At 32.5% G+C, this 13202-nt stretch overlaps 1 protein-coding gene across 1 annotated transcript in view; it reads left to right on the top strand.

Moving 5' to 3' along the window:
* The window catches only part of LOC110286342, a 193464-nt gene that overhangs the window by 155681 nt on the left and 24581 nt on the right, over window positions 1–13202 (top strand). The window contains exon 9 of the mRNA XM_021152742.2: window positions 7328–7411. Coding sequence (XP_021008401.1) covers window positions 7328–7411 — 84 coding nt within the window. The remainder of the gene's footprint in view (window positions 1–7327; window positions 7412–13202) is intronic.

A 13202-nucleotide genomic window follows, 5' to 3' on the forward strand; every position in this document is an offset into this window, starting at 1 on the left:
AATGGGAATGGGTGGGTAGGAAAGTAGGGGGGAGGGTATGGGGGACTTTTGGGATAGCATTGGAAATGTAATTGAGGAAAATACGTAATAAAAAAAAAGAAAAGAAAAGTGATCATGCTTACAAGATTATTCACAAAAATAAAAAGAGGGAAATGGGGTTCAGACAGACCATGGAAAACCTCAAACCTTTCTTTTTTTGTTTTTTCCCAATTTTTAATAGGTATTTTCTTCATTTACATTTCAAATGCTATCCCAAAAGTCCCCCTTACCCCCCTGACCCCCGCTCTCCTACCCACCACTCCCATTTCTTGGCCCTGGTGCTCCCCTGTACTGGGGCATATAAAGTTTGCAAGACCAAGGGGCCTCTTTTCCCAGTGATGGCCTACTAGGCCATCTTCTGATACATATGCAGCTAGAGACATGAGCTCCTGGGGGTGTATTGGTTAGTTCATATTGTTGCTCCACCTATAGGGTTGCAGATCCCTTTAGCTCCTTGGGTACTTTCTCTAGCTCCTCCACTGGGGGCCCTGTGATCCATCCAATAGCTAACTGTGAACATCCACTTCTGTGTTTGCTAGGCCCTGGCATAGCCTCACAAGAGACAGCTATATCAGGGTCCTTTAAGCAAAATCTTGCTAGTGTATGCAATGGTGTCAGTATTTGGAGGCTGATTATGGGATGGATCCCCGGGTATGACAGTCTCTAGATGGTCCATCCTTTCGTCTCAGCTCCAAACTTTGTCTCTGTAACTCCTTCCACGGGTGTTTTGTTCCCAAACCTTTGTAATGATACTCTGAACAATAACAATAAATTACTAAAGAAAGTATTACTACAAATAAATCTCACTTTCCAAGATCTATTTAGTATCATTCAGTGTACTTTAAGTCTTAGGCTTATACTATTTTCTTCTTTAATGATATTGGTTCCTATGATGCTTACTGTGGACAACTACTCTTTTTCTCTCATTAAAATTATAATTCAAAAAGAATCTTCTTTTAAAATCTTTTGCTTTATTGTTGTTCTTGTTATTAGTACATGAGTATACATCACTTCCAATTCCCAAATCCTGTAATATTAAAAAAAGTTCTCAACTACTGGCACTGAATATGAATACTTTTGTGGATTTTTAATATTTGTTTTAAATCTTCATTTCTTTATATTATCTTACTCATTGTTAATCATAAGGCTTGCTCCTGAATACTTGAAAGCAAACATCTACTAGGTAAAATTATATACCACATCTTTTAATTTATGTTGGTCTTACCCTTATATTCCCACAGGAATAAGTCATTTGTATAGTTCCTCTTTTTAGTTTATCAAACAATGCCTGACATTTTTTTCAGAAGTATAATAATCAATACTTCGGTTTCTTGAATATCCTTTGTGTGTGAACACAAATGTTTTCTTTCTATTTCTCTATCTTATCTTTCTTTATAAAGGTAATGATTAAAGTTGTCTTCTCTTGTATCTTTCAGTTCTTAAATTTTGTTAGGATCTTATACTTCTCCTCATATTTATATGTATCAACATTTGAGAGACTCTCTCTATGCCTCACAATGTGCAGCATTGATGCCTTGTTCCAAGTTTCACTGATCTTTTAAAAAAATGTTTCTATTATCAATATACTTAGTATAGTATTCCTTAATCTTATGTTGCATTTTGTACTTCAGATCTTTATATAATCAACTTAGTTCAGCAAACGTAGGTTCCTTATTTTATACTATGAGTAAAAATCTAGAATAAATATACTGTAGCTTCTAGGTGCTAACGATCTAATTAGCTCTTGTTTTATAAAATCTTGGCTCGTATTTAGACTAAAAATGGATTCTTCTGTTAAAATGTTTTATGTATGTATTTATTTATTTATGATGAATGTCACCAAATACAAGTAAATTTTGAAAGTGTCTCTTTTAAGTTTGTTTTGGTAGCTAATTATACATGTCTGTTAAGATTGAAAAACTCCTTGTAGGAAAGTTATTAAGAAAAACAAAAACTGAATACCCTTGAATGTTTTGATGGCATAGTGTTGTTATAAGTATAATAAGCTTACAGCAAAAGAAAAACATTGAAAATGTATACATTTAAAAAGAAAAAATACATAAGCTAAGTCAAAACTATGACTGTGTTAAACAGTAGTATGGATTTTAAAATATTTGGGGAAACAAATGAAGAAAAATATGCCTATTTTGTAGTTATATGGCTATAATATGTATATATATATACACACACATATATATATATACATATGTGTATATATACATATATATATATATGTGTGTGTGTGTGTGTGGCAGCTGATTTACTACATTCCATAACCATTAGCTGCATGGTTATTTTAAAATGTAAAATATTATGCATGATATAATTTATAAAAGTATGTATTTATATATGGTACAGTAATAATGTTTAAATATTTCTAGTGTAAATCTAAATAATTTTGTTATGAAATTGAATTGACTTCAGGTTTTCAGTAGTTTTTCGCCCAAATGTATTCATTTAAACATCTTTTGTGATTTTTTTCCAAGTTATTAACAGAACTTATATTTCCAAGATATTTAGAAGCCTAATATTTAACGACAAACCTTATTATTAACTTAAATATAGGGGTAGGGTAAAATATTGAATGGATAAAGACATTTTTATTGAAAGTATGTAATATAAAAATATCTCATTCTAACATATCAATATGCATTTATAGATTAGTTTTCTAAATGCTATTTTCACAATGGAGAACTATTTTCATTGGTTTTAAACTTTCAGCTATATTATTAGTGCATGACTTCTATTTCATCAAATGTGTTTAAAATTTTAATCAGAATATAGAATTTTAGATGATTAGAGGATATATTACTTTTCAATAGTTCCTAATAAATCAATACTCAGTTTTATCTTGAGAATTCTTGTTAATTATAAATCAGCTTTGTGAAACCAGTTAGTATTATTGTTTGGGTGATTCTGGGTGTCAAACTCAGTGAATTATTCATGCTGAGTGAGCACTATACCAATGAACTTAATCTCATCCTTTCCTTGTTATTCAAAAGTACAATGGTACCATCAAATATTATGAGTCACCTAAAACTATTGGTTTAAATCTTCAAAAGCATATTTTGAATTTTTCAGAGTAACGACCCTACCAATTTTGTTTATATTGTTTGGTTTTATGTTATTTCCCAAAATAGATATCATCAAAGCATAAATTAATTAATGTGCTTTTGATATTGTGAAGAAAAAGGTTAATCATTAATTTGTGGTACCTATATGCAAAACACTGTATTTATAATGCTTTATTAAAACAACCATTTGAGGAAAATATTGATAGAATGTGTTATTAATGAAGAAACCAAGACTTAGAGTTTCACTTGTGAAAACATTCATTCCTTGTAATCATTACAACAATAAATCAAAACCATTGTCCCCGAATTCTGTATTGTCTTAAATTTAATGTATAAATGTTGCTCAGAAAAAGTTGAGTAACATCATTTACATTATGCAACTATAAATTCACTTTATTCCTAATTTAAGTAAGTTCTCCCAAGTATCTTCTCTACTATTCATGTTATAATTATTTGGATAGGAGCTCTCTATTCCTTATGCTAAATACATCTATTAAAATGTTTTATTCATCTAGTGTAGGTTTTGAAATTTTCTGAGAATCTAGATTTTCAACATTTTCATCACAAATTGTATAGTAAGCAGGAAAAAAGAACTATGTATTCACTATTGTATAATCACTATAGGTGCCCTAGTATGCTGTTGTATACCAGAACTAACTACTTATATTTAACATTAGCTTAGTACATAGTGGTCATTGTCATCCTTTCCTAAACTCTTCTCCTTTTTACTCTTATCAGTCTCTGGTGAAAAATATCTTTGTTGTTGTTGTTGTTGCTGCTTTTTTTGTTTGTTTGTTTATTTGGTTTTGTTTTGTTTTGTTTTGTTTTGTTTTTCTGAGACAGGGTTTCTCTGTGTAGCCCTGGCTGTCCTGGAACTCACTCACTCTGTAGACCAGGCTGGCCGAGAACTCAGAAATTCCCCTGCGTCTGCCTCCCAAGTGCTGGGATTAAAGGCATGTGCCACCACTGCCCGGCTGGTGAAAAATACCTTATCTCTCTATATATTATATATTTTCTTGGCTTCCACATATATGTGAAATTGAATGTCATTCTTTGGTAGATTTATCTCAGTTAACATAATTATGTTTAGTCATAACCATGTTGTTACAAAAGATAAGACCTTTTATTACTAAATAGTATTCCATTGTGTGTGTGAGTGAGAGAGAGAGAGAGAGAGAGAGAGAGAGGTATATATTACATTTACTTCATCAATTCATGGTAATTTTAGTTATTTTCATTTCTTAGCTTTTGTGAATAGTGCTACGATGAATAAGGATGAAAGTATCTCTTTGCCATATGGATTTCTACTCCTTTGGATATATAAGGAACTAATGGATACTGAAAAAGTTATATTTTTTGTTTTGTGTTGTGTATGTTTTAGGAACATCCATATGCTTTTCTATAATAGTTGTGCTAATTTACATTTTCATTACCTGTGTTTTAGGGTTTCATTTTTACATTTTCATGTGTCCTTCATCTTACTGATAGTAGTAACCTGTTTGGAGTGAATTGATTTCTCATTTTGGTTTTGACTTTCATTTCTCTGATTATTAATAATATTGAGTACTCTATATATTGAGTTCTCTATATATTGCCATGTTAATGTCTTTTAAGAAATAACTTGGGGAGCAAATACTCATTTTTAATGGGCTGTTTGTTTATATGTGATTGAGTTTTGAGGTCCTTATTTTTTCATATCACTGTTTTTTTGGATGAATAATTTCAAATATTTTTCTAGTTCTGTAAGTTATTTCTTTACTCTGGAGATTACTTTGCAGCAGCTTTTTAATTTGCTAGAATACCATTTGCCTTTTTGATATCTTTATTTACTATGCTTTTAAGGTATGCTCAAAAATGCCTTGCCCTGCCAATTGTTTGGAATATTTCTCACATTTTTCTTACCATAGTTTCATGGATTTCTGGCCTTATATTTAAGAGCAGAGTTACAATTAAGATACTGAGTTATTTTAAATTGTTTTTTGGAACTAGTAGGCAGTAAGAGTTGGGTAATATTAAACCAAATGTAGACATACAATTTTCTCACCATCAGTTACTGAAAATACTATACTTTTATAATGTTGGTTTTTAGGATTGTCAAAATGCACGGGGTTGAAAATATATAGATTCATTTCTAGGGTACTTATTTGTTCCATTTATTTATGTGGTTATTTTTATGTCAATACCATTCTGTTTTGGTTACCATAGTGGCAGATAGTAATGTCTCCTGTTTGCTATTTTTGCTCAAGATTATTTAGCTATTTAGAGTTATGGTGGTTCCAATAACATTTTAGAATTTTTTTCATCATTTTAAAAAGATCACTTGCATGTCAAAGGGGGTTGCAAGATTTTATAAATTGTTTAAATAGAAGTACCTTGGGCATTTTAATATTACTATGTCTCCCAATCTATGAATACAATAATATATCTTATCTTTTTTGCATATTGCACAGTTCCTTTCATTAACATATTTTCAGTTTGCTGATCTTTCAATTGATTGAATCTATTCACAAACACTTTAAATATTTGTAGTTATTGTAAGTGGCATATGGTGATGCTACTGATTTTTATGTATTAGTTATATAGGTTGCAACTTAATGAATTAGTTTATTAATCTTAGTGTCTGGGAATGTAGATCAATGGTAGCCCAATTTCCAAACATTATGAGGCCCTGTGCTCAGTCTCTAACACTGGGAATAAGAACACATGTATTTGTTCTAATGCATTTTCTTAGGATTGCTTAATATATAAATTCTTGTCCATTTGCAAATAGAGAGAATTTGATTTAGGAAAAGTTCCATTTTTGGGATTTTTGTTTGTTTGCTTGTTTGTTTGTTTATGTTAACTATTCAAAGTAGGACTTCCAGTAGTATATTGAAATAAATCGAGGAACTTGTAATATCTATCCTTGTCTTGTACCAGTTTTAAGACAGAAAGCTTTTAGCTTTCCTCCACTCAGTTTAATATTATGATTTTTTAAAATTTTTGAATGTTTTTATTATACTGAAATATTCTCCTCTGTACTTAATCTTTCATCATTACGTTGAATTTTATCAAATACTGATTTTGTACTTACAGAGATGATTATATGTTTTCATTATTTATTCTTTCTATGTGTTTCCTATTCTTATTGATTCATTCATGTTGCTCTCCTTTTGGAGATTAGGATCTACATTGTCACAGTAGATAACTTTTCATACATTTTTTGATTTGGTTTGGTAATGTTTTGTTGAAGATGCATACATTAAAGATGCTGTTTCATAGCTTTCTTTTATGCTGTTTTTCTGTAACTGTTTTGTTTGGTTTCAGAAAAGGGCTGGCCTTGTAGAACGAGTTTGAAAAATTTACTTTTTGGTTAGTTTCACAAAATAATTTACGTAAAATTTGTGGTATTTTTCTCCTACATGTCTCATGAAAATCATCAGTCAGACCATATGTTTTTGAGCTTTCCTTTGCTGAAATATTTTAGTTAGTCATTTACACATACTACTCATTTGTCAGTTAAGTTTCTATTTTTGCATGATTAAATCTTGATCTAAATTTTCTATTTTTCTGGATTATAAAATACTTTGATATATAGTCATTCATCTACTTCTTTAAGTTTACTCGTTAAGCAATTTTCCAGAAGTTCAAGGGAAGGCAACATAATATATTTTCTATAATATACTCATTAATATATTCAAATAAATATAACACTAAGCCATACTAAATAAGTTAATATCTCTAAAGTAGTAAAATAGAAACTGGTCATTGTAATGTTTTATAGGAAAATTCTCAGATAAATCATTTCACATGATGCTGTTAAATTTAGACTTCTAAATTTATTAAATTGGTTTATTGTTAAAAAGGCTGATTCCATTTTTTAGGCTTCTTGAGATCAAATCTCAATTCTATAACTGAATTACTGACCAGATTAAATTACTTCCCCATGTCTTGGTTTCTTCATATCTCTAATAATTGTACCTACCTCATAAGGTTGTTGAAAGGGTTTAAAGAGCTAATTATGTGCTAACCCCTCAGAATATTGCCTAACATATGAGTTCTCTTTTTTTCATGCACTATTTTTGTATACCAGTGTACATGTATTTATGATATGACATTTTAATGGAAATATTAAAAATGCTAACTGAGCTGTCTGGGCCTCTTATAAATAATATGGTTTCCTTTTTGTATCAGATTTGTGTCTGTATTTAAACTTATTTTACCTTTGCTTTTAGCCAATTACAACTGAACCTGAAAGAATGAGTTCTTCAGTGAAACGCAAAGCTGATAATACAACATCCATTCAAGATCTATCAATGGTAAGTAACTTAAATTAATTGCAGGTATTGAGAAATTGATTGCTTGTGAGGGATAAACTTTATGGCTTAAGAAGTGTTCCATATGTTAGTAGAATTTAGAGACCTAGATAAAAATCTGTCTTCTAGTATTATTTGGATATAAATGAAGCCATGCTACTACCATGGTCTATAGTAAGAAGTCAGTTTTAACAGCCCTGCTTCTGTGTATATAAGTTAATTTTAGTAGCTTAATGCCTTTATATAACATACACATCTGTGGTAAGTTTATCAATCTTTCAGCATCAACTCATATGATTCCCTGCCTGGGAATCACTAGCCATACTATAAATACTCCCATATTCGTTGACATGCATGTGTTCTAACTCTTTGGGTCTTTATATAATTCTTTGGTTTCTTCTTCTTCTTTTTCTGTTCCTGTATTCCAGCTGGATCACATAGACCTAGAAGGTCTTTGGATGTGATTCTTTGCCAGAGTACCCATGTTACTAGGCTAAAATTTCTCTATAGATGGGTACTTCACTAACTTACCAACTATTTCTTCTTTGGGACCCCAGAATAAATAGATTATCCATTAAGAAATAAAAATAATTATTTCTTCTTTAGATTAATTTGACCAAGAATGAGCCCAAACTTGAACACTCTACTTCTCTTCTCTGTATGTCCCTAACAAAGGGTTTTGATATGTATTTATTGAACAGCAATGAAAAGTTGGCATGGGAAAGGAATGAAAGATTCTTTATAGAAATTCTTAACAGTTTAACATGGGAAGAAGTCATTTTACTTATATAACTGACCCAAATTACTAAACAATACTGCAAACATATATGATCAAGTTATATCCAGGGTTTCTCTCAATATTTGTGGCAGGTACTTGTTGTATAATGTTGCTTTACAACCTGTTGGCTGCTTTTGGCAACTGATTAACAACACATGCATTTGCATACATATATACAATTCTCTAGGTCATAAAAAACTACATACAAAAATACATTAAGTACATAACAAAATATTAAAGCTATGATATATTATAGGTTACAAAAGCTTATTGCAGGAAAAATCCCAGGTAAGTGAGTTTGGCTGTTGGACTGTTGGCTGACTTCTTAAAGGCAGGTTAAACACAGTTAAAAATCCTGGTCTACAGAGTGAGTTCCAGGACAGCCAGGGCTACACAGAGAAACCCTGTCTTGAAACAAACAAACAAACAAACAAACAAACAAACAAACAAACACACAGTTGAAAATTACTTCAATATAGCTTTGGGGATCAGTATCAGGCCAGCAGGCTTGACAGTAATCACCTTTACCTGATGAACCATCTCACTGGCTCTTTTCTTTCAACATTTCCAGCATGACTCCCACAGGGAGTCATCTCAACAAGGGCACTGTAGTATGTACCAAATAAATAAATAAAACAATTAAATAAAAACAAAGTTCAAGTTATCATCTAAGTGGAAATCTTGAACTAGAAAACAGCTCCAAAGAATTCAGCAAAAGGAATATAAAACTAGACACCAGGAAACTTTGATTTACGTACATTTCTGTCTATCTGCACGTTAACTAAATATCAGTGGATATTATTGCATGAAACACAGATGTGACATGTGAAAAATAAGTACATTCTCTAATACTGAGAAACTAAAAAAAATGTTTAGTTAAGTAGAAGTATATCTGGAATACAGTTGTATTTGCTAATTAAAGGTATGGTTTTATATAAAAACTTACTTCAAGGCTTGTTATTAAATTTGCTACGAGGTCAGCCAGAAGTTCAGTTTACGGGAAAAAAAGGGATAATATTAAAAATTATCACTTCCAGTAGGTAGGACAAAAATCTAAGAACATGTATGACTAAATTAAATGTCTTAATTGGCCCACCAGATTCAGAAAATAGAAGACAAAATTTCCCTTGATAAGGATGGTGAATTATGTTTATTTTATTCAGACAACTGCATTCTTTGTACATTAGAAAAAGAAACCTCAGACTTATATTATAGAGAAAATCTGTTACTATCCCAGTGTTCAAACACACAAAGAACACATTCAAATATGAACTTCATGTAAACATGAATATTAATTACAGATATTTTGATAGTACCTATCTTATTAATAATATTATCTATTATGTTTTAAAATTCCATCTAGCTTCCAAAGTTTTTTTTCTCATTATAAAACACAGTTTCATATAGATCTCACATTTCATAGGCTTATTTTAAGTTATTGGCTTAAAATTTTATTCATACAATCTATTTTGATCCTATTCTCCTACCTCCAAGTTTCCCTAGGATTTCTATACCTCCTTATCCATCAAACTACATTTTCTTTGTCTTTTTTGAAAGAAAAAATATCAAAACAAACTATCAAAAAGGCAAAAAATACCAAACAAAAAAATGTACACAAAAACACACAAGCAAAATATGGAATCCATTTTGTGTTTTCCTACTACTCCTGGTCATAGGGCTGCCATACCTGGTATCACTTGGGAAAAAAAAAAACTAATTTTCTTGTATAACTCAGTCTCTGAGTTTATGTGTGTGTTGGCCCTGTTTTACTGTTTGCCTAGAGTCACCCACCACCTCTGCTTCTTAAAATATTTCTACTTCCTCTTATGCATATATGTCTAGTCCTTAAGTAGAGGAGGTTGATAAAGACATCCAATTTAGGCTTGACTGCTTCGAAGTCTCTCACTGCCTGCACATTGTCCAGTTGCAAGTCTCTTTGTTAATTCCAAACTACTATAAGAAACAGCTTCCCAGGGTCCCCATTGAAGGAACTAGAGAAAGTACCCAAGGAGCTGAAGGGGTTTGCAGCCCCATAGGAGGAACATCAGTATGAACTAACCAGTACCCCTAGAGCTCCCTGGGACTAAATAAACTACCAATCAAAGAAAAAACACGGAGGGACTTGTGGCTCTAGCTGCATCTGTAGCAGAGGATGGCCCAGTAGGTCATCAATGGGAGGAGAGGTCCTTGGTCTTGTGAAGGTTCTTTGTCCCCCCCCCCCCCGTATAGGGGAATGCCAGAGCCAGGAAGCAGGAGTGGGTGGGTTCGGGAGCAGGGGAAAGGGGGAGGGGATAGGGAATTTTTGGAGAGGAAACTAGGAAACTAGGAAAGGGATAACATTTGAAATGTCAATAAAGAAAAAAAAAAGATACCTCTTCTCAGATGATGGCTGAGCAGCAATTTACTGATGTGTGGATATAACAATATATCATTAGCTATAGCTTAATATCTATGTTCATTTAGCAGAATAATAGTAGTAGAGTTTTCCATAGGGCCCTTGACCTATCTACTCTCATGTTCTTGGCCTCATTAATAGTGTTAGATATGGGTTCCATCTCACAACTTAAATTCATTCAAAAAATGGTTGGTTATTCCTAAAACATTTGTGCTTCTATGTCTTGTACACACTGTGCTTTTGTAGGTTCTTACAGTTTGTAAATAGATGATATTAGTGATTACTTTCTCCTCCAGTAGAGTAGTTTATATAGTACCTTTCAGCACCTTGAATGCTAAACAGTAGGGATGAAGCTTCTAATTGGGCAGCAATTTGATTCTCCCATGCTTGGTGTCATATATAAGTAGTGTCTTTAGCAACAGGGTCCTGCAGTTAGGTTGGAGAGGCAATAACCTGTGATGTTTGAGGGATCACTGCAGCCTCTTTTTTTCCAGTATCTAATACTTGAGTACTGGGAATTTTACTTAGTAGAATAAGCTAGGGCATCGTGGCCCCCCATTATATGATGACTCTACCTAAATTTCTCTCTCTCTCTCTCCCTCCTCTAATAGGTTTCCATGCTGCTTTTCAACTGGACTTTGTTGTTAGTTATTCCTGCCCAAATTCCCTCTGTTACCCTACCTTCCCATCTCCTTCCTCATTTACCTCTCCTATTCTTGTCTCTTTTTTATCCTTTTATAACATTATATTCTATTTCTCCTTCTTTGTAAGACCTACTTTTCTCCAGTGATCTCTTACTAACTACCTAACTTCTGTTGTTATTATAAATGAAGCACAAACTTAAAAGCTAATAACTCCCAAACTAATCTCTTATTCTATGTATTGCAAAAAAAGCCCATTTGCTGCGTAAATATTTCTTTGTTAGTATCATTCCCTTTAGTGCTACTGTCCAAATGCATATATTCATAAGTGAACATACCCATTAAAATTGCTACAGTTATAGCCCTTGTTTTCCTATAATCTGAAATTCCTTTTTTGTTTTTTCTAACGATCTATTTCTTGCCCTTCTTATAATGTGATATTTTCTTTAAAATCCCCTTTATTACTATTTTTCTTTGACACTGAAAATGTCAAATTACTTTTGTGTTATACTTTAAATTCTGTTGTCTTTTCAATATTGAGTTCTATCTTTATCATGATGTTTCTTTAATTGATGACCACTTGCTATATTTATAATGTCATAAAATTCTGTCTTCATATATTGCACTGTACTGTTTTTCTTTTACTTAAGAGATAACCTTGCTATTAGGATATAACTTCCTTCAAAGAAGAAGCTTTGTTTTTATCAACCCAAGGGAGTTCCTTGACCATGCTAAGCACAATTTTTTTCCAGTCCTTTCACTAGCCATATAATTTTCTATGAATAATTTCATGTGTTGCAGTGTAAAAAGCATTGAAATATCCAAATTACACTTTAGAAATGTACATTTCGGTTGTGTTTGCAGAGTTCCGATAAAAGATAAAACAAGAGTTGGGTCAGAGAAAGCAGATGTGACATGTAGGCTCTTAATCCTTTTGAGATATAGGCTCTCTTGTGGCAAATTACTAGCTGTCTAGATTCAATTGAGATTTTCTACAGCTGATTTTCAGTCATTCAGTTTTAAAAAATAAGGTTGAATGCACTGAAGCATATTTCCCCATTGAGAAATTTTAAATTATTTATAGAGGTTTCCTGTGAAAATTTATGAATCTTTAAAGATTGGCTGACAATATTTCAGTTTGCTACCTTGACTCAGACATTGGACACCTTTAGTAACATATGTGTATATTACAATATTGCTTGCTGTATTGATCAGGTACATATATGCAAAATGGTACATAAATGTACATTTAGCATTAAAGTTGAAGTCTGAAATCATAAGAAACATATCACAAGCTTAGGATCTGAATATTTAGAGTGACTTAGGTCCAAATGACAGTCTCTTACATTCTTTTTTTATATATATTTTTGTTTTTTTTTAAAGATTTATTTATTTATTATATGTAAGTACACTGTAGCTGTCTTCAGACACTCCAGAAGAGGGCGCCAGATCTCGTTACAGATGGTTGTGAGCCACCATGTGGTTGCTGGGAATTGAACTCTGGACCTTCGGAAGAGCAGTCGGGTGCTCTTACCCATTGAGCCATCTCACCAGCCCAGTCTCTTACATTCTATCTGTCTCTTTTTCTCTTTTCTCCTTTGCTCCCATCTACTTTCCCTCTTCTCTTTTTCTATTGTCCCCAACTCTAGGTTAATAAATTACATGTTTTAAAACTTCATTCCTCCTTAGAATAGGGAACAAAATACCCATGGAAGGAGTTACAGAGACAAAGTTTGGAGCTAAGATGAAAGGGTGGACCATCCAGAGATTGCCCCACCGGGGGATCCATCCTATAATCAGCCACCAAACATAGACACTATTGCATACGCCAGCAAAATTTTGCCGAAAGGACCCTGATATAGCTGTCTCTTGTGAGACTGTGTCAGCGCCTGGCAAATACAGAAGTGGATGCTCACAGTCATCTATTGGATGGAACACAGGGCCCCCAATGGAGGAGCTAGAGAAAGTGCCCAAGGAGCT

The sequence above is a fragment of the Mus caroli genome, chromosome X (assembly GCF_900094665.2).
Source record: "Mus caroli chromosome X, CAROLI_EIJ_v1.1, whole genome shotgun sequence".
Taxonomy (NCBI): Eukaryota; Metazoa; Chordata; class Mammalia; order Rodentia; family Muridae; genus Mus; species Mus caroli.